The sequence below is a fragment of the Coturnix japonica genome, chromosome 3, assembly GCF_001577835.2.
Source record: "Coturnix japonica isolate 7356 chromosome 3, Coturnix japonica 2.1, whole genome shotgun sequence".
NCBI classification, from domain to species: domain Eukaryota; kingdom Metazoa; phylum Chordata; class Aves; order Galliformes; family Phasianidae; genus Coturnix; species Coturnix japonica.
The window spans coordinates 44,505,932-44,530,777 of record NC_029518.1 but is presented as its reverse complement, the minus strand read 5'-3'; the positions used below and the strand labels follow the sequence as shown (position 1 = coordinate 44,530,777).

General features: G+C 36.5%; 1 protein-coding gene across 13 annotated transcripts in view; it reads left to right on the top strand.

Annotated features, from left to right (window-relative positions):
* SYNE1 (spectrin repeat containing nuclear envelope protein 1) overlaps positions 1-24,846 on the top strand; it is a 280,905-nt gene that overhangs the window by 35,028 nt on the left and 221,031 nt on the right. For 7 of the 13 annotated variants that reach the window (XM_032443851.1, XM_032443843.1, XM_032443845.1 and 4 more), the window contains exons 1-3: positions 9,549-9,858; positions 12,526-12,587; positions 23,309-23,404. In XM_032443851.1, the coding sequence (XP_032299742.1) occupies positions 9,780-9,858; positions 12,526-12,587; positions 23,309-23,404 (237 nt within the window). In that variant the 5' untranslated portion in view covers positions 9,549-9,779. Of the gene's footprint in view, positions 1-9,539; positions 9,859-12,525; positions 12,588-23,308; positions 23,405-24,846 lie in introns of those variants that run through there. The other 6 variants (XM_015858219.2, XM_032443850.1, XM_032443849.1 and 3 more) reach the window with 3 other exon arrangements.

Below are 24,846 nucleotides of genomic sequence, written 5' to 3'. Positions count from 1 at the left end.
CTAACAAATGGCCTGGTGTGCCCATTAAAACACTAACTGGTGCTATTATGCCATTTGTTAATGCCATCTGAACCTATAATTAGATGCTTAGTCACTGACATTGACAGCAATCAGAGTATCCTCTCACAGCAGGCATATTATAAACATATTTGAAACAATCAAACCATGCTAACATTGATTTAGTTCATTTCAGGATTAGATCATTGGCTCAAGGAAACTTGTTTTCATATTACTCCAGCAGAAAAGGATGGATTCAGAACATAGAATATTTTTTAGGTGTCTTATTTCTGTAAAGAAAAGTGAAACAAATTTCATGCTACTCTGCCTGTTCCACAGAGGAGGTGGGCCAAGATTATGCTGAAGTGTAGAGAATCAGGAAGTACTGTAACATGCAGCATAACTGCTAAATAAAATAAGATACTTTTCAGTAAATTGTTAGATTTGTGGTGTTGTAGTATTTATTGTTAAACTCACTTTTTTTTTTTTTATTTTTTATTATGCAATGCATTCTATAGCTTCAGTGGAGCTGGGCTTTCCTTCACTGTGTTGCAGATATATCTGTGGACAGTCTGCAATCATTCACTTCTTGTATAAAACCTGCAGTGAAACCTAGAAGAATTTTCCTAGTTGAAAGTATAATAAACTGATTGGGTTTGTCAGGAAGCGATAACGCTGCTTAGTCATGGCATGGGTTCTGGGGAAATTTGAGTTATTGTCTTCATCTGTGGGCTTTTTAATTTTTTATGATGTTGCTGTTTCTTCTTTGTTGTTTTATTTATTAGTCAACCTGCACTGAATATGCTTATCATTTCTACTTTTTCATACCTTTTTAATATGTTTTTGGATATCCATAATGTGTGAAATTCTTCATTGGGGAATATATTTTTGTGCTTATTTTTATGCAAAATAACATGTTTGCCAATATCAAGATGCAGCCGGTATAACTAGAATGGGGTTCCACCAGGAGAACAAAAAAGACAGGTCTTTCTGTGAGCAGTTGAGAACTTGAACACTGGGTGTTTTCAGATAAAACCTGTATGGCTCCTTATTATCATAGAGTTGTCATAGAATCATAGAATAGCTTGAGTGGAAGGGACCTCAAGGATCATCAAGTTCCAGCCCCCCTCCTGCAGGCAAGGCCACCAACCTCCACATTTAATGGTAGAGCAGGCTGCCCAGGGCCCCATCCAACCTGGCCTTGAACTCCTCTCCAGGTGCTTCAAAGAGTTGAGTTGGTTAATTTAAGACTAAACTTATTACTAGTGTAAAAGGGAAAAGAGAAAGTAAGTTTTGTATAGGCATAAGGTTATGCCTGGCAATGTAATTTTGTTTTGACTATGGAGTATTGCCCATTCTAAAGCATAGATGTCTGTAGCATGAGAAGATGCTGCCTATTTCCATGACTTTTTCAACTGTTAATCAGGGGTTTTTCCAAACTACTGAGTACATACTCTCTAAATAACTCATAGTTTTTTTCTTTTTTTCCTTCTCAGATTCCTTCTTTTAATGTAGCTTTAGTCTGTTCTGTGCCTGAAACAGAGAGCTAAATTTAAGTGTCACTGTTTGGTGTGAAACTGAGAACTGTTGTCTACAGTTTACGGGCTGGTCCTGCCCAGTTCCGTGGTTAGAGGAGGGAAGGGATTTAGCAGAATCCACGCCTCTAGGAAAGGAAAAGAGGGAACCTCAAAATAATTAAAAACAGCAGCAACGATCTGAGGAGAAACAAACTAATTTACTAAATATGGTTTCGAAATGCAAGATAATTAGAATTGAAGCTAATTAATCAAATATAATGAGAGACTGTCCAAACAGCTGAAGGTCTTACACTGATACTGAAGCGATTCATGCAGTCGGGATGGGCAGCAGTGAGGAGAGGTGAAGGAGAGGAGTGCCAAGACAAAAAAGCTCAATCAGGTGACCTTGCCAGGAGTTGTATCTCCTCTCTGACTGCAAAGTCCCCTGGGGAATGTAGTTCTTCTCCTCCAGGCAGAACTGGAGCATTAACACTTTAACTCCCAGTGCACTGCATGATACGATGTGGAATACCAGTAACCAAAAATCATCAAACCATGGCAAGTGTTGAGCATGCAGAAAAGTTTTCTGGAGACTATTTGAAGCTGACATGCTAATAGATAATGATTTTTGCCTTGTGTTCCCTGAAGAGAAACATTTCATCTACTCTTTGTGGGAAGTGTTTATTTATGGTGATCCATCAAGGAGATAAAGCATGCTTAATTGAGAATAAAGGTGAATTGTTGGAGGGTCCAGGTGCTAACATTCAAAGGTGTGTAGTGAATTTGTATAAGCTTGTTATTTGGACAAATTTGTATATATTTTCCTAGGGTCAGCTAGAGTTCTGCATTCTGCCAGTTGTGTAATTTGAGTTCCTATTTATTATTTTATGTATTGAGAGAAAAAAGTGAAGAACCAGACACTCTAAAATTAAGACTCTTTGCATCATAAATACCTTTAGGTGGATAAAAAGAACATAATTTTATTTCCACTGGCTTGCGAAAGCACTGCTTGCAGCAAATTATAAATTTGTTTATATTTTTCACTGTTTGAAACTTTTTGTCATTGAGCTTCTTTACTGACACATTTTATCCTTGTGTTATTGAACAATTAGACAGCCTTTCAGGCCTCAACAACCTTTAGTTACCATAATAGAATTGTCTCCAAGAACAGATATTTCATTGAAATGAATCCTAACTTCAGAATAGGAGCTCCTTTTACATTTGGCTGGCTGAAGTGCAACTGTAGGCAATTGTTTTCAGTTATGTATTTGGATGCTTAAGTTGAGAGACATGTTCAGAGAGCGTGGCAGTTGCTGAAGTTCAGAATGTAGTCCTGTACAGCTTTTATGTAAGGAACTCACTGATGGTGAATGGACTTCATCAGACTATAGACTTTCCACAGAGTAAATGGATTCTATATTGTTGTAAACCTTTAGTGAAATATTATAATTTCCCTGAGTTTAGACATAAACAGCACTGAGAAATGTTGGTAGAAAGTCTTCCTTTCATTAACCCCTCTTGGCTATAACTGATACCTGCTGTGTTCTTTAAATTCCTTTTCAACAACACCCAGAACAGTCTTTTCCACAACTTATCCAGTTATTGAGGTTAGACTGACAGATCTGTGGTTTTCTGGGTCTCCTCTGATGCCTTTTGTGTAGAAGGGTATAACACAGGCTTACTTTAAGTCAGCAGACACTTTCTCAGACTTCCATGACCTTTGGTGGTAGGAATTTTGCTCCATGCTGTACCTTTGACATAATAACTGAAGTTTCTGTGCCTTCTTAAATGAAGAAGAACTTCAAATATTCTTGCATAAATTCTCTCCAGCATGTGGTGATTACTGTTATGAACAGTCCTATTAGTGTCATATACTATTAGTAAATCTATTGAAAATCAGTCACAACTGCTACAGTAATTAGCCTTCCTGACATGTTTGGCTTCAGGGGAAAAAAAAAAACAAACAAAAAAAACAAACAAAAAACCCCCCAAAAAACAACAACTTCAAAAACAAAGAAAAAAACACTCACAAAAACCCCAACACTTTCTGTTGTTTTAGGAGCCCATTTAAGTGCCAAAAAGTGAGTAAGAGATGGAACTGGAGCCCATCCTCTCAGTTTTCCAACATATGCTACCTTAAATCTGATCTCATAGGTATTTTTGTATAAGTGCATGTTAAGTTTATATAATTGCATGTTAAATACCCTTTTTGATTGCAGAATCACTACTAAAAGCCTCGACAAACAAATATACTTGTGGACTTACTAGTGCAGATCTGGATAGATTTCAACATTTTTGAAAACCTTCCCAAATGATTAGATGAAGCTACTTGCCTTTAAGTGTTTTGTTAAATATTTCTTTAATGTAATGCACATTTTGTTCCATCTGACTTTATAAAACCCTTTAGGGGAGAGGAATCGTTGACACACAAAGGTTACTATACACAGTCTTTTCGTGTCAGTTGCTGCACTGTAAACAATAACATGATGTTGGCTGCAGACCTGTGGTGAACTGAAAAAGTACAAAGATTTGTTTAGGTTATTTCTTGATAGTGGTCCTTGCAGTTGTCACTGCAGATGGTACAATTTATAGATTAGATAATGAGTTTTCATGACTTTATGCAAGTGTCTTTACGTATATGTACATGTGCATGTGTTCATGTACACTTCTTGCACAAACCAATATGCCTATTTATTAGCATGGATGCACTGAAATTTGAGTGTACTTTTTTGTTAAGTAGAATAGTTATTAATGAACTTAAATGGATTTTAAGATTTCCAGCTGAGATTTATGCCTAGGGATGTGCTTTTGCTTCACCAGGGAAAGGTCATGCTTAATGAACCTTGTGGCTTTCTATGATGGAGTGATAGCATTGGTGGACAAGGGGAAGGCAACCAATGTAATTTACCTGGACTTAAGCGTGGTCTTTTACATGGTCCCCCACCACATCCTTTTCTCCAAATTGGAGGGATGTGGATTTGATGGGTGGACCACTCGATGGTTAAGAAAATGGTTAAAAGGCCACAGACAGAGGGTGGTGATCAATGGTTGTGTGTCCAGGCAGAGGCCGGTAATGAACAATGTCCCCGGGGGTCTGTCTTGGGACCAGTGCTCTTTAGCAACTTTATGAATGACATCAACAATGGAATTGAGTGCAGCCTCAGCAACTTTGCTGATGGCACCAAGCTGAGTGGTTGACACGGTGGAAGGAAGGGATACCATTCAGAGGGACCTCAAGAGACTTGAAAGGTGGGTCCAGGTGAACCTAATGAGGTTCAACACAGCAAAGTGCAAGGTTTTGCACTTGGGACAGAGGAATCCCAGACATATACACAGACTGGAAGGGAGTAATCCTTGAAAGCAGCCCTGCAGAGAAGGATCTGGGGGTCCTGATGGAAGAGAAACTTAACATGAGCCAGCAGTGTGCTCTTGCATCTCAGAAAACAAATGGTATCCCGGGCTCCATTAGGAGAGGGGTGGCCAGCAGGGACAGGGAGGTTATTGTCCCACTTTACTCTGCTCTTGTGAGGCCTCATCTGGAGTACTGTGTCTAGGTATGGAGCCCCCAGTACTAGAAAGACAGAGAGCTTTTGGAGAGGGTCCAGAGGAGAGCCATGTAGATGATCAGGGGCTGGAGCACATCCCCTATGAAGATAGGCTGAGGGAGCTGGGCTTGTTCAGCCTGGAGAAAAGAAGACTGCAGGATGACCTCATTGCAGCCTTTCAGAACCTGAAGGGAGCCTACAAAAAGGAGGGGAGAGTTCTTTGAAAGGGTGGATAACAGCAGGACAAGGGGAAATGATTTTAAGTTGAAGAAGGGAAGATTTAGGTTGGATGTTAGCGGAAAGTTCTTTACTACGAGAGTGGTGAGGTGCTGGAACAGGCTGCATAGAGAAATTGTGGATGCCCTGTCCCTGGAGGTGTTCGAGGTCAGGCTGGATGGGGCCCTTGGCAGCCTGGTCTAGTAAATGTGGAGTTTGGTGGCCCTGCCTGTGGTGGGGGTTGGAGCTTCATGATCTTTGAGGTCCCTTCCAACCCAGGCCATTCTATGATTCTGTGGTTCTGTTTTGGATGATGTAGATTAAGAAAAATGAGTAAATGAATGGACAGATGTCAGGCTGACTGATCTGTTTTATTAGGCTCCTTTAATCTTGTATGTAAGTGCAGGGAAAGCTAGCCTTGTGTGAACACTTGTTTCTCTGTCACCCATGTCCGCATGTCAGACTGGTGAATAAGCAGACACTTTCAGAAAGCAATGAAGTCATTAAAGGCATCTCAAATTTTGAATATTCTAATTTAAGCCAATATCTTTCTTCAGAATGTTACTTTAAAAATAAATTAAATGTCGTAATTGTTTTCTAATATATGTTCTTTCCATTTCTGGATGTATTCAGACAAGTACAGATATTATGAAAGTAAGTAATGTATTTACATCTACATGAAGCTTGAGGGACCAGTTCACGATGATAAGAGCAGCAGTAACACAATAATATAGTAAAAAATGCACTAAATGTAAAATACACATAGAATCAATTATTAGTTCTGAGAATATTTTGCTTCTACGTGCAGAGAACAAAATGCAGCCCATCCAGGAAAATATGAAACACAGCAATTTACTTATGTCAGCCATTCAAAATGCAAAACAAGAGTAGATGCAGTGCACAAGACTAGGCACGGGAAAGAAATATCAAGTCACAGAGATGACATTCTGTGCATATCTTTCAATCCACTGCAAATACCATGCTGTGCTCCACCAGGCTTCAAAAGATCAAGAATATATTTATACACCATTCTCTTTTCATTTTCCTCCAAACACCTGATCTGAAAAGTAGAGCAATGGTGTGGGTCTTGATGTACGTTTGAGGAACGTTTGAGATGTGTCAGAATGTGGCCATAAGAGGGCATGACCTTAGAATTAAGGACTAAATGTCTCCCAAATCCCAGATTATGACTGTGACAGTTTAAGTGCTGCACTGAGGTGAAGCCAGCAGCCCGAATTAAATCACACAATCACTGGTGTAGCTCACACTTTTGGGCATTCGGGTTTCAAATATTTAAAACCCCTTCAACACTGCACAGCAATTAATCAGTGACCCTAAATTTATCATCCAAGCTTGTATGAACAATAAATTGGATTGCTTTGTGTATTATTCTTACTGTTGGCTGGATAGACAACTTATTTATTTATTTATTTATTTATTTTTGTCTCAAAAATACTAGGAATAAATGAAAAATGCATAAAATCAAAAGTATATGTTGTAAAGACATTTCAGAATGGCAGAAAATTCTCATCAACATGCAAATTACTGTCCAGCGGTATGCTGCACAGCAGGCAGGCTTCCTGTGAGGCTGCTTCTCCATGCTTCAGTTTCCTATGACTATTTCAACAGTATGTGTGGAATGCTTTCACTACATCAAGTGGCTTAAAACCCTTTTCCTCTGAACCATCACTGAACCATACTTGAGCAGTCTTCAGACTGAGCAATGATTTATGCCAGTGTGAACCCCAGAGAGCAGATCCCCACCATTTTCCCTAGTGAGGTTTTAGCCACGACGGATGACTACTTGCATTTCAACCCTTGTGCATGGATTGTCTTTATGCAGAAACTGATGGGGAGCAGACCATTGCTGAATGATGGGGCAGATGAACCTACATCTCAGAGCTTGAAAATTTAGATAACGTATCTGTTAATGGTTCTATCTCACTGTATCTACTTTATCTGATAATGCATGTTCAGTAGGGGCTTATATCCCAAGTCACATTTTGACAAGCCTTGTATTACCCTTCAAAATATAAAAAATAGCAAAGTTCTAATTTCACTAGGTATTTTAAAATATATTTCCATTCTTTGTATTGCTATTGCTCAGCTTTGATTCTAACTGCATTGCAGTGGTTGCCAAGTGTTTGCCAAAATCAATTTTCCACTCTTTTACTTCACTTCCATTACACAGTAACTTTTTTTTTTTTTTTTTTGCTTCTTGAAGTACATAATGTTATAGTTAAATTTAGCTATATATTAGCTTTAGAGCTATCATTAAAAGCATTTGTTTATTTATTTTAAAGCAAAATTTTCCTCCCATAAAATCTATTAACTGTAGACTTAACTGAAAAGTACTGAATCTTCCTGCATCATCTGTGCATTAATCCTAAATGTAGATGCTGATTAAGTATACTTAGTTTAAAATACTGATTATTGATCCTTTTTGTGAGCCATCTCTTCTTATTACAGCTTCAACTCTGCAAGATTTTATGCAGCTGTCTTAAGACTGTCTATAACGAGGATGGATATTGGCATCTGATGTTTCTTACTGAAAGCTTTAGAGAATTTGTGTCAAACTGCTGACCAAACCAACTTTCCCAGTAGGGTGCTTGCTGTTTGTGGCTCTCTGCACTGTGCGTGTTCTCAAGCAACATCTTGAGGCATTGCAGGTGGTTTGGCACATTCCTTTACACTTCAGAGTTGTTTTAACAGTATTCCTAAACACTTCGTATATGTGGGAAACAATAAGACAGGAGGCTGTGTGGTGTTTTGTTAACAGAACAAGCAAATGAAAGAAAAAAGAAAAAGAAAAAAAATAAAGAAAAAGGATCATTTATGCTAATAATGAGGAGCTCTGAGCAACTTGAGTTTCATTAAAGGTAGAATTAAGTAAAATCTTTGCAATGCTAGGTCACCAAGAATCAGAAAAGATGCTTTTGTTAGCTGTGTGTGAAATTACCCCTATCACGTCTTGCTCTGTGCAAGAGATTCTTTGTGTGACCTTGCAGAAACCCTCTCTATACAGCTTCATACAGCATCTGCCTTCCCACCAGCCAGTTCCTATGCACCTGAAGCCAGGCGTGTGTGATGTGGTCTGCTGTTGCATACCATGCAGATACAGTATGTGCGGCTTTACAAATGGGGTAGAGGTTTGGCTGCTTGGGAAGGCTGTCTCTAGAAGAAGTAAACTCTCACCTTACAGATTCTGTTACTGTCTGTCTCTTCTTGTATGACCATTATATCATACACATTACAATCTGCGTGCATGTTGAATATTTCACCAGCCCAAAGATGACTGTTTTTATCATTCAAAATAATTTTAAAAAAATTAAATGTATCCAATTGTGTTCATCTTTATTTCCTAATTGACATAGAATGCAGTTTATTGGTGATGCATTAGCAAAGAAATGGTTTATAAGAATATGGAGCTATTTCCAGACAATTAAAGAAAAACAATCAGTTTTTTTTTTCTTGCAACTTATTTTTCTGATCAGTTATGGCATTTCTTGTATACAGAAATTTGAATTCAGCCTCTATAGTGACTCATTCACTATAGTGACTCACTAAAAGTGTGCCTTTTGTTCTTATTTCAATGTAATATATGGTGTGTTGGCCCCTGACAGGGAGCAACATATGAATCTCTGCATGCGCTGTTTCATAACTGTCTTTGTTTTACCAGAGCAAAATAGACACTGTTCAGATGATCTGATACTTGACTTAATGTCTTAATGAAATGGCATGTAGAGTGTGTTTTCAGAAACTGCAAAATGTTGTGCACTGACCTAGATAAAAGCCAACAATTCTGTGCATCATTACTTGTTACATCCTTCTTATACAATAGCTCAAATACATTATTAAAAGCTAAGTGGCCTAAATATCTGTTTGGATTCATTGCTTGCTATTTCTTCCAGTTCAGTGTTTCAGTTGAAAAGCTGAAGGACACCCATGTCTGAACAGAGTATGTGATGAGGAGCCCAAGTGGTTACTATAAAAAGCAGCCTTGCAAGATAAGGGCTATGTCATTCAGCCATTTTTGTGCTTACTGAGTAGTGTCTTATTACAAAAGCATCACTGAGAAGACTGCATTACCTTCTGCAGCCAGACATCTTGCTATGTTCGGATACCAGCCGTGTTGTAGGGTTGTCCCAGTGCCTGAATGAATTAATTATTCAGGCTCTTGACATCAGAGATTTCTGTGCACAGATTGGCTGCTGCTGGGATAATAAAAATCTTTCTTCAGGAAAACAGTGGAGAAGGATGATGGCAGTGAGACCGGTAGAGTTGCTGCAAACACAGCTGGCTTTGTCTGGCTGCTGCATCTCTGCAAAAATACATAAAGATGATTTTACAGTCTGGCTGCATGTGCATCCTCCGATGGGAACAGGTGGATATTGTTGCATAAGAGGCCTTCATTTTGAGTGAGAAAAAATTGTTCTGGAAAAACTACTTTTGGCGGTATTCCGGAAAACACTGCGCCCTACACCAGGCAGCAGCAGCAGCACTTATGGCTCATTACAAAGGTGCCAGTGGCAGAAATGTTACATCGTTGCATCTGCTTCCTGGGTCCTTTCAGCATCGGCAAGGTAAGTGGGATAAAGAGGAGGGTGCAGTGTGAGTGGGGAAAACATAGCAAAATGTATTACATATGCATCTTAGGTTACGTTAGTAATAAGCAGTACTTCTGTGAAGAATTTACGTCAGTTCAGTGAAAATAGCACATTTGCCTCAGGGAGATCTGTAGAAAGCATATTTGTCACTGAATTTGTAAAATCAATCCACTGCTTCTATTATGTTCAGATGCAAGTCATTTTAATTGGTAAAGCCTATTCCTTTCAAACCTATACAGAGTAATCGCTAAAGAAAGAAAACAATTATCAATAGTTGCTGTAGAGGACATAACAAATGCATTATTCATATGTGTTCCCTTAAAACAGATTATTTGTCAGTGCTGTTTCTGCTGTGTCTGTCTGAAATTATGTCCGTCTATTGCTGCTAATGATTTGGAGGCTGGAATTTGGTTCTCTGATTTCCAGTTGTTGTCATAAGATGACTTGTACAGTAAGGAACATCCAGTAACACTACAATTTAGGGGACCAGTAGCAAAGATAGGTTTCACTCATTTCTGTGTTCAGAGTTCAACTTCCTTTGGAACTGCTTTTTTCTTATATGCCATTGTTGGAGTTTCTGGAGCATTTTCAGCAGCAAGACTGTGAAAGAAGACAGGACTGGACCGATCCTGTTCACTCTTTCTGTTGGCCCTCATACTTATACTCACACAGAGTCCCATTTGAGCATGCAAGGAATTCCACTAAAATGAATTGGGCTACTATAGACATAATTGTTTGCCAGGTCAGAAATGCTACTTACTGTATGTCATAAGACAAATGTCATCTTTATGCATATAAACCATCCTCTGAGAAACCTGTTTTCCATAATGTTGAAACTCAGGAATATTTAACAGGATATTGCATCTTGTATCTAAAGTTATAAAAGCTGTGATTCCAAATCAGGGTAGATACTTTCACGTGTAAAGTAAAGAAGCCCCCTGCCTGCTGGTACTGAATGAAGCACAGTGCAGTATTCTCAGTGATCTCTTTTTTCTTTATTTTATTTTATTTTATTTTATTTTATTTTATTTTATTTTATTTTATTTTATTTTATTTTATTTTATTTTATTTATTTTTATAACTTGCCTGTAAGTGCAACAAGTAGATTTTTGGTAATTTGATGAGTATTTCAAAAATGATGTAGGTCAACCTACACATTGAAATGTGTAAAAAATGTGAAATGACAGCAAAATTATTTTCTTAGATGTGAAGTATACTAATCTAGCAATACATGCTAGAAATACATGCCTTCCCTCTGGTATTTCTTATCTGTAAGATATTGTCTCTGTGTAAACAAAATATAAATTCTCCAAATCATAATGCACAAAAATGTTTCTGAAGCTTGAAAGTAATCAGGGAGGAATTATTGTCCCACTTAAAATAACATTTTGGGTGATTAGTTTTGTGCAGTGATTTGTATCTTTCTGCATTCTCACTATGGAGCAGCATTACATTAATGTATATCAAGGAGCTTAGTAGTCATAGTATGTGAAATTTACTGGTTATCTACTGCAGAGCTTACAAGGAGATTAAAGAATATTCCCTTTTAATTTTACATATGTGAAAGAGATCCAATCACTATTCAGTGCTACATAAGTCCATAGGAAAGGCAGGTACCAAAATTAGATTTTCCATCTATAGACCTTTGGATATGTGTGTGTTAAATGAAAGTAAGCATTTTACTGGACTTCTGTTTATTTTGACTTTCTGTAGAGGAATGAAGGTACTTATTGAGAACAGAGAGTGACAATTTTTTTGATGTTTTTGTTTTGGTTGTATTTTTTCTTTGAAATAGATATTTCCTTTTGTTTTCAAAATATGTGGATTCCACTGCTGTAAGATTACTCCATGTGTCAAAGCCTGTTCCCCCCAAGGAAGGGAAAGCACTGCATGGATTGGTTATGGCACTGAAATTCTCTTCCCTCAGCATCCATGATCTAAGCTGCAGAAACTAGTAAAGCACATTTGGGAGCTATTTTTGCTATGCAGCTTGTAACAGTCCCTGATGGACTATCTGAGAATGGGTAGAACTCAGTATGAATTGGACAAATGCTGCAAAATCAGGACGGAAGGAGGTAGTAAGAAACAGGTTACAAATTATCTGAACTAGCTATTGGCAGGATCTCCCAGAGGATAAATAAGGTTGATAACACAAATTTGCATTTCAAATTCAACACTGTAAACTTTTGCAATTATATATTCTAAAAGTATTTTTCCTAGGTCTGTAGTTGATTTTCTAAGTAAAAGCAACTTGACTACCAGAGATGTGTTTCTAACTGGAGAGTTTAATAGAAGTTGTAGGTGCTTATACCTCGGGTAAATATTTACAATATAAATGTTGAAGTCAAATTTGTGTTGGCTTTCAGATTTGAAATGGTCTTACTTTCCAGTCACTCCTTAAAGTTTCAACTTTGCAGTGAAATTTCAAACAGTAAGTGTCACAGCACTATTTTAAGATTATGAGGATTTTGTTAGGGGTAATTAAAAAGACAAAATTAGCAGAACTGTCTCAGGAAGATATAGTTGCATTACTAATGTAGAACATGCTTGTTCTCGGTAAAGAATATTATTTTTCTATCATGTAAATCAAAAGATATTCTGCAATTCCTAATCAATTTTATTTATTTATTTTTCCTCCCTCAGATGAGCAAGAGTTGGTACAAAAGAGGACTTTTACAAAATGGATCAATACTCATCTGGCTAAGGTAACATATGGCTTTGAAAAATATCCTCTTTTGATCAAACTTTTTTATTTCTTCATATACAGACTCTGAAGTATAGCATACTTAAGATTTGGCTGAGCAGAATGGTATAAATTTGAAAAAGGAATCCACATTATTTGTACATTGTCAAGGGTGAATCAGATTCAGTGTGGTAATGAATGCTGCATCTACAGACAATTGTTCAGCTCCTTTGACCAAAACTGTGATCTGAAAGTAGCACATTAGATGCTGTACCAGACAGAGGAAAGATTTGAAACTGCTTTCCACAAAGAAGAAATATTAACATTATAACATACAATGGATTTGAATAAAACTTAATTCAGTTGTATAGTTTGATAGAAACATCTTGGACTGGTTACAAAAAACAGTTGTGCTTCTTGGGTCTTGTGTGAATTCATTGTCTGATACATATGAGGATTTTTCACAAAACTATCCTTGCTTCTTCTTACCACTACCTAAGTTTCATTTCTTGTCTTAGTAGAGGAATAAAGGATGTGATCTGCACACAGTTTTCGAGTATTGTTACAACTGGTACCAGCTTTAAATGACAATGTGAGCAGTGAGATTTAATTTGACACTTCCCAGAGTTTTCTCACAGCACAACTCTACCCATAGTTATTAATTAGTCCAGTAAACAAAAATATTTATATATCACAGGTGTTTTTTGAATACATATTTTTAAATTATCAAAATCACAAAAAATGAACAGAGTAAAACAGGAAGACCTTATCATGCTATATCATCTGATTTGGTCTTATGAGATTGTATGGTAGAGTAATAACTTTTATTTTTACCAGTGAGGATTTTAAATGGAGAAATTACAGTGAGATGAGCTGCACTGACCTTATCAAATTCAGCTAAAAGAACAAGGTCATCTTTAGAATTTCTTGACAGTGGGTTTTCATTGGGAATAAAATCTGTCTCCCATTTCTCTATGAAATATTTGTAAAAGGCCACATGCAGCAGAGACTGTGTAAGCACTCTACAAGTGTTCCATTTATTTCAGCTGAGATAGAAGGAAATCCAGGTTTTGTTTAAGCACTTAGTAGAGCAAAAGAAAGAAAAAGAATTTATGTTTTGTGATTTTCTATTTCCTAGTTGTATGATGTCATTAATAATTGATCATTAATATTTTGTTGCAATTGACTATTAGATGAATGCATATATATTTTTAATTATAAATGTGTGTTGGCATGTGTGTTGATAATTTACTAGTAGTAACTGACTGAACCTTAAAAAGTGATAAAGTCATGGTGGTATCTCGAATAAGATATTTTGCTTTGCATTAGGAGTTGTGAAATTTGCTATACCATAAACTGTTGACAAGTAGTTCCTATGGGCAAAGATGGATCTTGTGACTCTTTTCATCTACACTTATATTTCTTTAAAGATCTTGTTGCTGTGAAAGAGAACCAAATGCTCACACTCGAAGGCAGTTAACCTGCCACAAACTTGTAGCAACATGAGCTATTGTACAGTGTCTGTGTTAATTCACTTTTCAACAGGAAAAATGTTTCTGTGATATTTTTATTGATGGCTGTCAGCAAGTTTGCCTTGCTTCAGAGTACTGCAGAGTATAATGTTTTCAATTGTTTCTAATGTGCGCTATTACACTGTCAAATGAGAAAAACTGTTTTATAATATAGGGATTGAACTCAAAAAAGAAAGTGACCCATTCCTTTCAAAAGTTTTTGAAGCTCAAGCATAAATCTTTGTGTTTTGCTTTTGTGTTTTTTTCTTTTTTTCCTTTTTTTTCCTTTTTATTTTTTATTTTTTTTTTTTTTGCTTTTGTTTTTGTTTTGTTTTAATGTGTGGAAATATATTTTCTGAGTACACAACAGCTGTAGAAAGTACAAATGGGTCTGTGAAACACACAGGATTTCCTTGCAGTTATGTTAGGTATTGTAAGCTAGAAGTTCAGCATTTAGATTACCCGGTTCTTATGAAGAATAGCTGCAGTTTTTATTATTTAAAAAGAAAGTGAAAAGATGAAATGTTTTCATTGTATGGAGACCTCTGGATTATGATAAGGTAAACTTCTGGAAGTAGACCTATTTTTAGACAGAGCTGAACCCCACAAAATGTGGAGTACCACCCACAGTAGTACATGATGAACTTACAACAGACAGAAAAACTCTTTTTGGAATGAAGAAAGGGAGAAGACACAGAGATTACCCAGTCTGTGACAATATAACTCACATGCATATGTCTATAGTGAGCAGATTTCTAGCTGCCTTATCACCCATATAATCTGTCCAGAAGAATTAAGATTGAAATTAAACTCTGCTTTCAACTTTATTCCAAGGCTTTTGCTATTTGCCAGAGTTTTACCTGTGAGAATAGCAGTTTCCTGAAATAAGTAATGTTGCAGGCTTTGATGGAGAAACATGTTTGCCTGTTGCTACTGTAAAGCTACAAACATTACCTAAGTTATTTGTACTGTGCACATTTTCAGGTCTACTTCTTGTTAAAACAAGAACTGTATGGAGTAAACAGCTTGTTTACTGAAACAAGAGAATTAAAAGGGTACTCTTTTTAGACAGTGATAGATCTGACTGACAAGTCGTATAAATATTATTAGTATGATTGCTAGTGTGTGAAAATTCTGAGGCTAATAACAAGATGTCTGATATATTTATTTATATAGTAATTCAGTTTGTTCTAAATAATCTTCCCTTCTGAGCTACATGCACCCTGATTCTGAAATAGCATCACTATTGGAAGTGCTTATCCAAGCCAGACTGTGATTTTTCCCATCATTATTTATGTGACTTTGTCTTCAGACAAAGTCTGAATACAAATATATACAAATATATACAATTATTCTGGAATACTGTGTCCAGTTCTGGGCTCCCCAGTACAAAAAAGACAGGGATCTCTTGGAAAGAGTCTAGTGGAGGGCCACTAAGATAGTGAAGGGCCTAGAGCATCTCCCCTATGAGGAGAGACTTAGGGAACTAGGTCTGTTTAGTTTTGAGAAAAGAAGGTTGAGAGGGGACTTGATCCAGGTTTATAAATACCTGAGGTGTGGGAGCCATAGTGGTGAGTCTGGTCTCTTTTCAGTAGTGCGTGGGGATAGGACTAGGGGTAATGGGATGAAAGTACAGCATAGGAAGTTCCGCACAAACGTGTGGGAGAACTTCTTTACAGTGAGGGTGACGGAGCACTGGGATAGGCTGCCCAGGGAGGTGGTGGATTCTCCTTCTCTGGAGATATCAAGACCCGCCTGGACCCCTACCTGTGCAACGTGGTGTAGGGAGCCTGCTTTGGCAGGGGGGTTGGACTTGATGATCTCTAGAGGCCCCTTCCAACCCCTACAATTCCGTGATTCTGTGATTCAGTTAGATGTGGAATATTTTGTCATATGCAACATAGTAACTCTCCTGATTGTTGAACTTAAGCAATAGAGCTGTTGCTTAAGTATGAATGTTTTCAAACTGAGAATTTATGGAAGATTATAGAAGTAGTAGTAAGATTTGTTCCTTCTGTTTTATTTTTGACTTTCTAAACTGCTTGGGAAGTACTTTGACCAAAGTAGGTAAGTTCATATGGACAACGTGAAGGTGAATAGCAAGAATGCCTGAATGAACTTGCCAATTTTACTAATCTGGTAAACATGTAAATTGAAAAAGTAATAGAAGGAAACAATAATAACAACAACTATAAGGAAAAAAACCACCAAAACAAAAAACAGTAAATAATAATTAAAAAACAACAACAATAACAACAAAACAAAAACAACATCTAAGATTAAAAGTAAAGTAACTGTAACTCTAAAACCGTGGCTACCTGGAGAAATGTTCCACCAATGAATAGAGTTTGAATGTTTTTGAAGAAATACTGATAAGTGCATGAAAGTTCAAAATGCAGAGAAATTTCTGTTTTCTAAGCAAAGACTTATGGAGTTTAACTCTATTAGATGGAAGCATAGATTTATGGATGGCAAAAGAGATGACATTCTACATTGATAGACTTTTTATCTTTTGGGTGTACTGATTGAGGAGGATTAAAAAGATCAGCTTCTGACTTTAAGATTAGTGATTTGGAAGAAATGGAAATGAAGGAGCAATTTGATTCAATCAAGAAAAATAAATAATTTGGAGAAATAAAAATGGACGTGAATGACATGACCATTTGTCAGGGATTGCTATGAGTGAATATTATTCACTTTATTATTATCAAAATCTTGGTCTATTATTTCCCCCTAAAAGGTCATGCTCCAACTGAAACAGTAACTAATTCAGTAAGTCCATCAAGTCAACTGAAAAAAAAAAAAATTATTCTTGTCTTTTTATCTATAAAAAGTGAAAAATACCTTTGACAGTAGGATTATGCATGATTAAGAATGAACAGAACTTGTAAATGAAATGAGTTTACCAGTTAGTTGGACTCCATAAGAGAGAGTAGATATGATTGTTAATATTCTCTCTTATAGTAGAATACCACTATTTCTGAGGTTGTATTTCTTAATGCAAATACATGTATTCAAAAACACAATATATACAAAAGAGTTTGTAAATTACAGGGTAAGTGAAAAGAAGGATTGAGGTAAAGCAACCTTAGCATGGTCTGTGCCCTCATCCACATGGCACTGTCCTGCAGGGAACAAGCGTGACAAAAAGGACTTCAAGGATGGTAACTAACAGGTATTATAACAGTTTCATCTTGGGTCAGCTTTTATTATTAGGCTGTATGTGTCCCTTTGCCCTCAGTGGTTCAAGCTATCTGAATCTATTCTGTGATTCTGACACAGCAACCTCAAACTGTCTCCTTGCCACCCACTTGCAGATATTAGGGTCAAGATAACAGATTAAAGTGCTCTATTTGTCCTCTGACTGTCCAGTTTAATTTGTGCAGTCCGACTAATGATAAATGAGATATGCCTGTGAAGCAGGACCAGAACATTCAAGCTTTCTAACCCCGTGCTATTTATATACATTTCTCTAAGGTTCTGGAACTAGACTTCTCACTGACTTCCTGCTTTCAAATCTGTAGAAATAATTTTATTCCTCCTCATATATTTTGAGGAATCATTATTAAGTCCATATATACATGAATTGAATCCATTCAGTACAGCAATTATTCTGTTCTATACTACTGTGCTTATCCTGAGTTTTTAGATAGTGGATTAATTGAATCAGGAAGATGACAAACAAGCCTCTTTGAAAACAACAGACGTGCATACATTTTATTCATATTGTCATCTTCAGCACTTCAAAGCTTTTGAATACAACCTGGATGTTGATTTAACTCAATCAAATAACATCTTGTATAGAGATAATTTCAGTATTTTTACCCACCAAAGTATTGTAATAAACTCAGTGAAAACAGTGAGCAAACAAACATACAATGAAAAAACACTCGGGATGAGCATTTTTAGGTTATATACATGCAATGCTCTTGTAACGCCAAATTAAATCCTGATATTAAATTAAGCCTTCTGAGACTGTGAAAACTGGATTTGTTTCACAGAAAAGAAAAAGGATGAAAAAGAAATGGATACAGAAAAAAAAAAACAAAAAAACTCTCCCATGCAGTGTAACTGGGTATCCATACACAAGAACCTCATCTGTTTTCATCAGTATTACATAGTTCAGTCTTTTTCAAATGGAAATAACAAAGACTCCCAGTTATTTTAGTGGCTGACAGAGAAAAAACTTAAAGTCAATTTTACCTGCATGATAACAAATGTGATTTACAGCTTTCTGCTCATTGTATGTTTTCACAAGTACTACATGTAACTCTAATGTTAAAGAAGAGTGAACCAGCATTCACAAAATTAAATTGTGTGAAGGAACTAGTCATGTAAGTTTTAGGGCCCAATTCCTCTGACTTCAATCATAAAATGAGACATTAATAGCAGGGAGCATCAAAACATAAGTGCTTAAGAATTTATGAATTAAATTGTGGCAGACAAGCGGGCCAGCAACTACAGAATATCTGTGGAATTTCACATTCCCCTTCCTACTCTCACATATATTTCACAGTAGAGGCAAAATCGGCAAACAGATTTGTTCCTGGTGGCGCATGTGTCTGGATTTTCATGCATTTTTTCAGCAGTTCTGAAATATCATTTGAAAATTAATGCAGTAAAGTTAGTTTTCCAGTGTTCACGTTGGCATTCATAATGGTTCCAGTAAATGTTGTTTGTATAATACAGTGTACTCACTTGAAAAGTGAAGTACAAGGAGTGAGGAAAACGTTCCTGTAGCAAAGACTCAAATGAGAAATGGAATGTGTGAAAAAAGTTGAAACACGACAGTGAAGCTTAGCAAGAGACTCTTTATCAGGGGGTATGTCGACAAGTCGAGGGGTATTGGTTTAAATAATAAAGAATGGTAGATTTAGATTAGATATCAGAAGAAATTCTTTGTTGTGAATGTGCTGAGCCAGTGGCTCAGGTTATCCAGAAAAGCTGTGGATGCCCCATCCCTGGAAGTGTTCAGGGTCAGAGTGGATGAGGAGCTGGGCAGCCTGATCCAGCAGGTGACCGCCCTGCCTATGGCAGGGAGTTGAAGCTGGGTGGGCTTTAAGGTCCTTTCCAGCCCAAGCCATTCTATGATTATAATGGTTTCCAGAGAATAAAGCACTGTGTTACTTTGACTTTCCTTTAGAGCTGTAATCAGTAAAAATCTCTTGAATAGTTCTTATTTTAGAGGCTCAACAGAACTTAATACCTACTCATCTGATAGCCATGGTATGCAACCAAAATAGTAACTGAAATCAGTGAAAGCCAAGAGTGAAAAGTTTCTAACTTTGAAAATATTGAATGTAGTCCAGATTTTAGCTTTATATTTATAACTGTGTAGCATCAGCAATGTAACAAGTTGTAATGATCCTAAAACTGAATGCTGAAAAGGCTGCATGAAAAGATGTACTCAAGTAAGAACCAGGCAAAAAGAACATTAGAGAAGTACATAAAATAAGCTTTTGAAATCCTATAATATTAAAGAATATCTTACTTACAAACTTTTGGATAAAATTCTTTGTTTAAAATCAGAACATTCTTTGATGAGCGACAGAGTTTAATTTAACAATTCATCAGGTATCCACTGAAATTTCCTATGCCTTGTTGTTTGATTTTAATATTACATGAGCTTCTCCAGGGAAGCAAAATGATATTCTCATACTTTACTGTATATACTCTTTCAACAAATTTAGTACAGTACAGTAGTTAATAGTGGCGGTGACATTTAGGAACACAAGAAGAGAGGCACACTCTACGACCAAATTCATGTTCTTTATAGGAGTAATATGAATTTGGAATCAATTAAAAAGATTTTTTTTTTCCTTTTTTTTTTTTTTTTTTCCTCCCATTAAACATTTATATAAGTAGCTATATTTAGAATTGATCCCTAGCAGGAATTAATGAGGATGCTTTTAAAAATCTCATTTCCTACAGCTCTCAGGAAATAATATAAGTTATTTAAAGAGCTTCAGTATATACATAAAAATATTTGACTGACAAGCCTCACAGAAAGAAATATATGATGGATCTATCACCATTAGATATTCGTCTTTGGACACAGTAAACTAAGTTTTGTAAAATCCAAATCTCAATTATGGAATTAACAGCTATTTCACAGAATTACAGACTGGATGGAAGGGTTTTTAAAGATCATCTAATTTTGACCCCCAGGCTATGGGCAAGGACACCTCCTACTTACATCAGGCTGCCCAGGGTGCTATCCAACCTCACTGTGAAGACCACCAGGGGTGGGGCATCTACAGCCTCTCTAGACAACATGTTCCAGTGCCTCACCACCTTCTGAGTAAAGAATTTATTCCTAACATTTAATGTAAATCTCCCCTCTTTTGGTTTAAAAACAGTTCCACTTGTTCTATCACTATCTACATCTGCATCACCTTCCAGGATGATCTATTCCATGATTTTCCCAGGAACAGAGGTGAAGGTTACCAATGTGTAGGTCCGTGTATTTTCCTTTCTCCCTTTCTTAACAATAGGAGTGATATTTCCCTTTTTCCAGTCACTGGAGATGTCACCTGACAGCCATGACTGTCCAGACACGATGGAGAGTGGCTTGGTAACTACATCAGCTAGTTTGTACAGGGCACTGGGGCCTATGTCGTCTGGACCCATTCAGTTTCATGAGGTGGTCTTTTACTTGTTCTGCTATTATATGGGGTGGGTGGCGGGATTTTACTCAACACCTAGAGGTATAGGGACATGAGAGTCATAAGAAGCATGGCTGCCAGTGAAAACTGAGGCAAAGAATTACTGAGTACTCAACAACAAACCCGAAGGGTCCTATCTCCCTATAATTAGTTGTTAACATCTTCAGATAGTGAAATACCTTATAAATTGTATTATGCAATACCATTTTGTTGGTCTGTATAATTAACTAAATTTCTATTTAAGAGGAATTCCACTTAGAAGACCATGCAACAAGGCTATTTTACTTGTCTTTTGTTCCCTGCTGTATCAGTGTTAATGTAAATGATGTGTGATGGTAAACATTGACAATGCAATTACATCAAGCTTGCAGCAACAAAAAGTAAATTTCACTCCTTGATTCTCACAGTTCAGAACAGTCAGTCTTGTGGACTTTGATGTAATTCATTTGATGGTTTCTTTATTCTTCCTCTTATTTGTTTGAATGCTTTCTCATCCTTCCCTTAGTTTTCCCTCATAGTAATATTTGATTTATGTTGAAAGGAGAGTACTGTGTTAGTTTACTTGAATGATGTCTTTGGGGGTACTTCATTGCTTTAGTATAATGCCTTCAAATCTACTTTTTATAAATGCGGTCAGAAAGGAGTGACCCATGAAGGGTGTTTCAAATCAAGAACTCAAAATGGATGATGAGCGGTTGTGTCTGTAGCATGAAACGATGCACCCTGGAAACATGAGGTACATCCCACATTTGGTTTGCACATGAATGCCAGATAGGTCTTGGCTTTATTTTGGAATAACACACATTTTGGAGTGTACTGTGCATTGAGAATTAGGATACCGGAGCACACAGGCTTCAAGGGATCTGTGTTGTTCTTAAACAGGTCATCTGACAGGCATGTTACACATACAAGGTTAATGAGGCACTGTAAATCTCTCATACCCTTTAATCTGAAGGTATCCTAAATCATCCTCCTTAAAATCTCTCTTCCTTACTTTAGACTGAGCTTCAAGAGACAAGCTTTTAGTTCTACAATGAAATTTTTCAGGCCTTCAGCTGCTGTTGGATTATGATGGCAGATGGTTGTCTTTAATGATGTAATACTTTAATATATATTTCTTCACTATAGATCACACAATAATACTGATAAAACCAAAGCTGTTTCAGATTTCAAAGAGGAAGTGATAACACAAAAGGTGAAGAAGATTAATTATATTTTCATAACTGCCTGTAGTGGGACAAATTAAACTCCGGTGACCTGATTGCTCCACTGATTTCTTTGGTGTTATATTAAGGAAGTACATTATGTATTACATTACTAGAAAAACAAAAAGTAATATGATTAAATATACTCTTACAACGTGTTAATAATAGTGGTGTTTCAAAAATTTGAGAAAATAGTCTTTATTACTGCAGCTACCAAAGCAAGCCACAATTCAAATGAAGTACACTTTAGACCAAAACTAAGTCTCAGTGAACTTTTTGTTCATCCAAACTGAACACTGAAGGCTGGGTGTTTTGATTATGGGAGGTAGAAATTTTTGCTGTCTGCTGTTTTTTAACAACTTATTTACCTTTTCAGGAGCAGCATTTCATTTCTTAGGATCATCAAATATATGTTTCTATGGAAGAGAAATAATAAATCAAGATTTTGTACAAGCAATTTTTCTTTTTAGAAGCACTCCTAACATAAATTATTAAGCATAAGATAATTTAAAACTAAATTTGTATTCTGCCCTTTCAGTCATTTAGCAGATATATATATCATGAATGAGCAGGAATATGAATTCTAACAAACTCATAGAAGCTGGAGGGTGTTTGTTTCCTTTAATTCAGCAGAACCAAGTTTCACTCCAAATTGTTGGTTACTGTGAAATACTGTGTGATCATTAAAGTGCTGACGAGATGCAAGCCCAACTGGCTACAAACTGGCATGTATTTAAGAAACTGGAGTTCAGAGGTGGGACATTGTTACTCAAAATTGCTGAAAAATCATCTGTTTACATGTTTTTCAGTGTTATAGTTCTTGTGTTTGCAAACGTAAGGACATATGTTAAGCAATTTGCCTTAAGTAGAAGTTGTCACAGTGCGAACAGCACTGAAGCCTGCAAGGCCTGAATGAAGGAAAGGAGAGAAAATATGACAATTTAGAGAAACAACAGTTAGCTTTAAGAAAGCAGCAGCACTGCTCAGACAGCCATATTGCTTTGGGGATTTTTTCTTCACACATTTCTCAAACAAGGAGAGTGAAATTTCTGTGACATGCATAACACAAGGCAAAATATGCCAATAGATTGAAACATGACTGTAATTGTACATTAGTAAAATGTGTGTATTTTACAGACTCAGAGCAACTGTCTTATTTCTTTGTTTATTTTAGGGAGTGGAAGGCTTTTTCCAGGAATGTTAAAGAGTCAAACAGTATGTTAGCAAAGAAATGATTAAAAAGCAAAACATGTTGTAAAACATAAAGGACTCAACAACCCCTTGCCCTTCTGTTTGAAAGGAAGGGAGACAGAAGACAACATTGCTGCTGCCTTTTTAATATCTGTTTTTCTCACTTTTCAGCGCAATCCTCCCATGATGGTCAGTGATTTGTTTGAAGACATCAAGGATGGGGTAATGCTGATAGCCCTTTTGGAGGTTCTTTCAGGGCAGAAACTGGTAAGAAGTTCCTTCCTTCTGAATCTGTAAGATGGTTGCACAACTTCCTGGAATATGATCTTCTAGTTAGGTTCTATGTTTGAGTACTGTGAAAAACAGGCAAACAAAAAACCCACCTGACTGCTGTGAAGCAAAATACATTTATTCACAGAGTGGGCTATCTAGTTACCATGCAAAATGAGTTAATCACAGGCTGACAGTCTTGATTTCAGGTATTTTACTTTAGTTTTGACTTACTAGTTCATAAAATTAATTTGTTTGTGTTAACCTTTACAATTCACTTTGCTGTTACTAGCAGTGTAACTACTGTGACACACAGTCTGAAACACAAGCTACTTCTGAAGAAATAATGACAGGATTTTCTTGTCTAATTCATGGCTTTCTTCTTAAGAAGTTGTGAGCCCCTCAGATATCAAGGGGTCTAATATCCATGTGCACTGACAGATGCATAGCCACCGTAAAGACACCTAGCCAATGACAAATAGCATTGCACAGCCATCATGTGTAGGGAGGCTACAATTTGTACTTGTCAAACGAGGTTTCTCTTGGGACCCAAGTTAGTAGTGTGTTTGTGATGGTGAGAGGAATTCAACACTTTTAGGCCAAGACCTCTCACTTTTTCCAAACCAGCTCAGGAATCATGGGGCAGCAGCTGAGATCAAACTACCATCCAGTTTGCTTGTTCCCTCACATTCATGCTATTTGCATGTTCTATTCTTTTGCCTCTTTTTCATAGAGCAGGGAATGGCTGAAATAGAGAGATTTTAATGAGAAGTAAGCTATGTTTTCAAGGGTATTTCTGCTTTGTTGAAATGTACCAATTGATGTTTCTGTTCATATGAGAAAAGAAGTCTCCCTCTTGTGGCAACATAATAGTAAAACAGGGAAAGAATTTTAGTGAAGGCACAAATTAATTGACATTTGCTGGATAATATCCTGCCCAAACAAATCACACAACGAGAGTGGTTTCTGGTTAACTAAAAAGCCATGTATAAGAGGGTATTATCTTCTATAGTAACTTCAAAAGGAATTTTAGAATCTACAATAAAAGTTTGTTAAAAATGTTACTTTATCAATGCAAATTTGAATGACAGTCATTACATATTTACATTTCAATATAATATTAAGAGGATGTTTAAAATACAAATTTAGAGTATTAGGAGTATAAAATATGTTCTTGATGTAATTCAAGGATTTCTTATATATATATATATATATATATAATTATTATTATTATTTTTAACTTACATGCCTGAAGTTCAGCAAAATTTTCTTCATGGCAGACTGAATTTTAATAATATGGACCACCTTGAGTTCTCATGCAAAAAATTTTCCACTGAGAGTTTACTTTTAACTTCTCTCAGATATATGTAATAAACATAATTAATTTATTTTATCTAAGAAAAAAATCTCTGGTGAAGTCTACAGACTGAAGCCCAAAT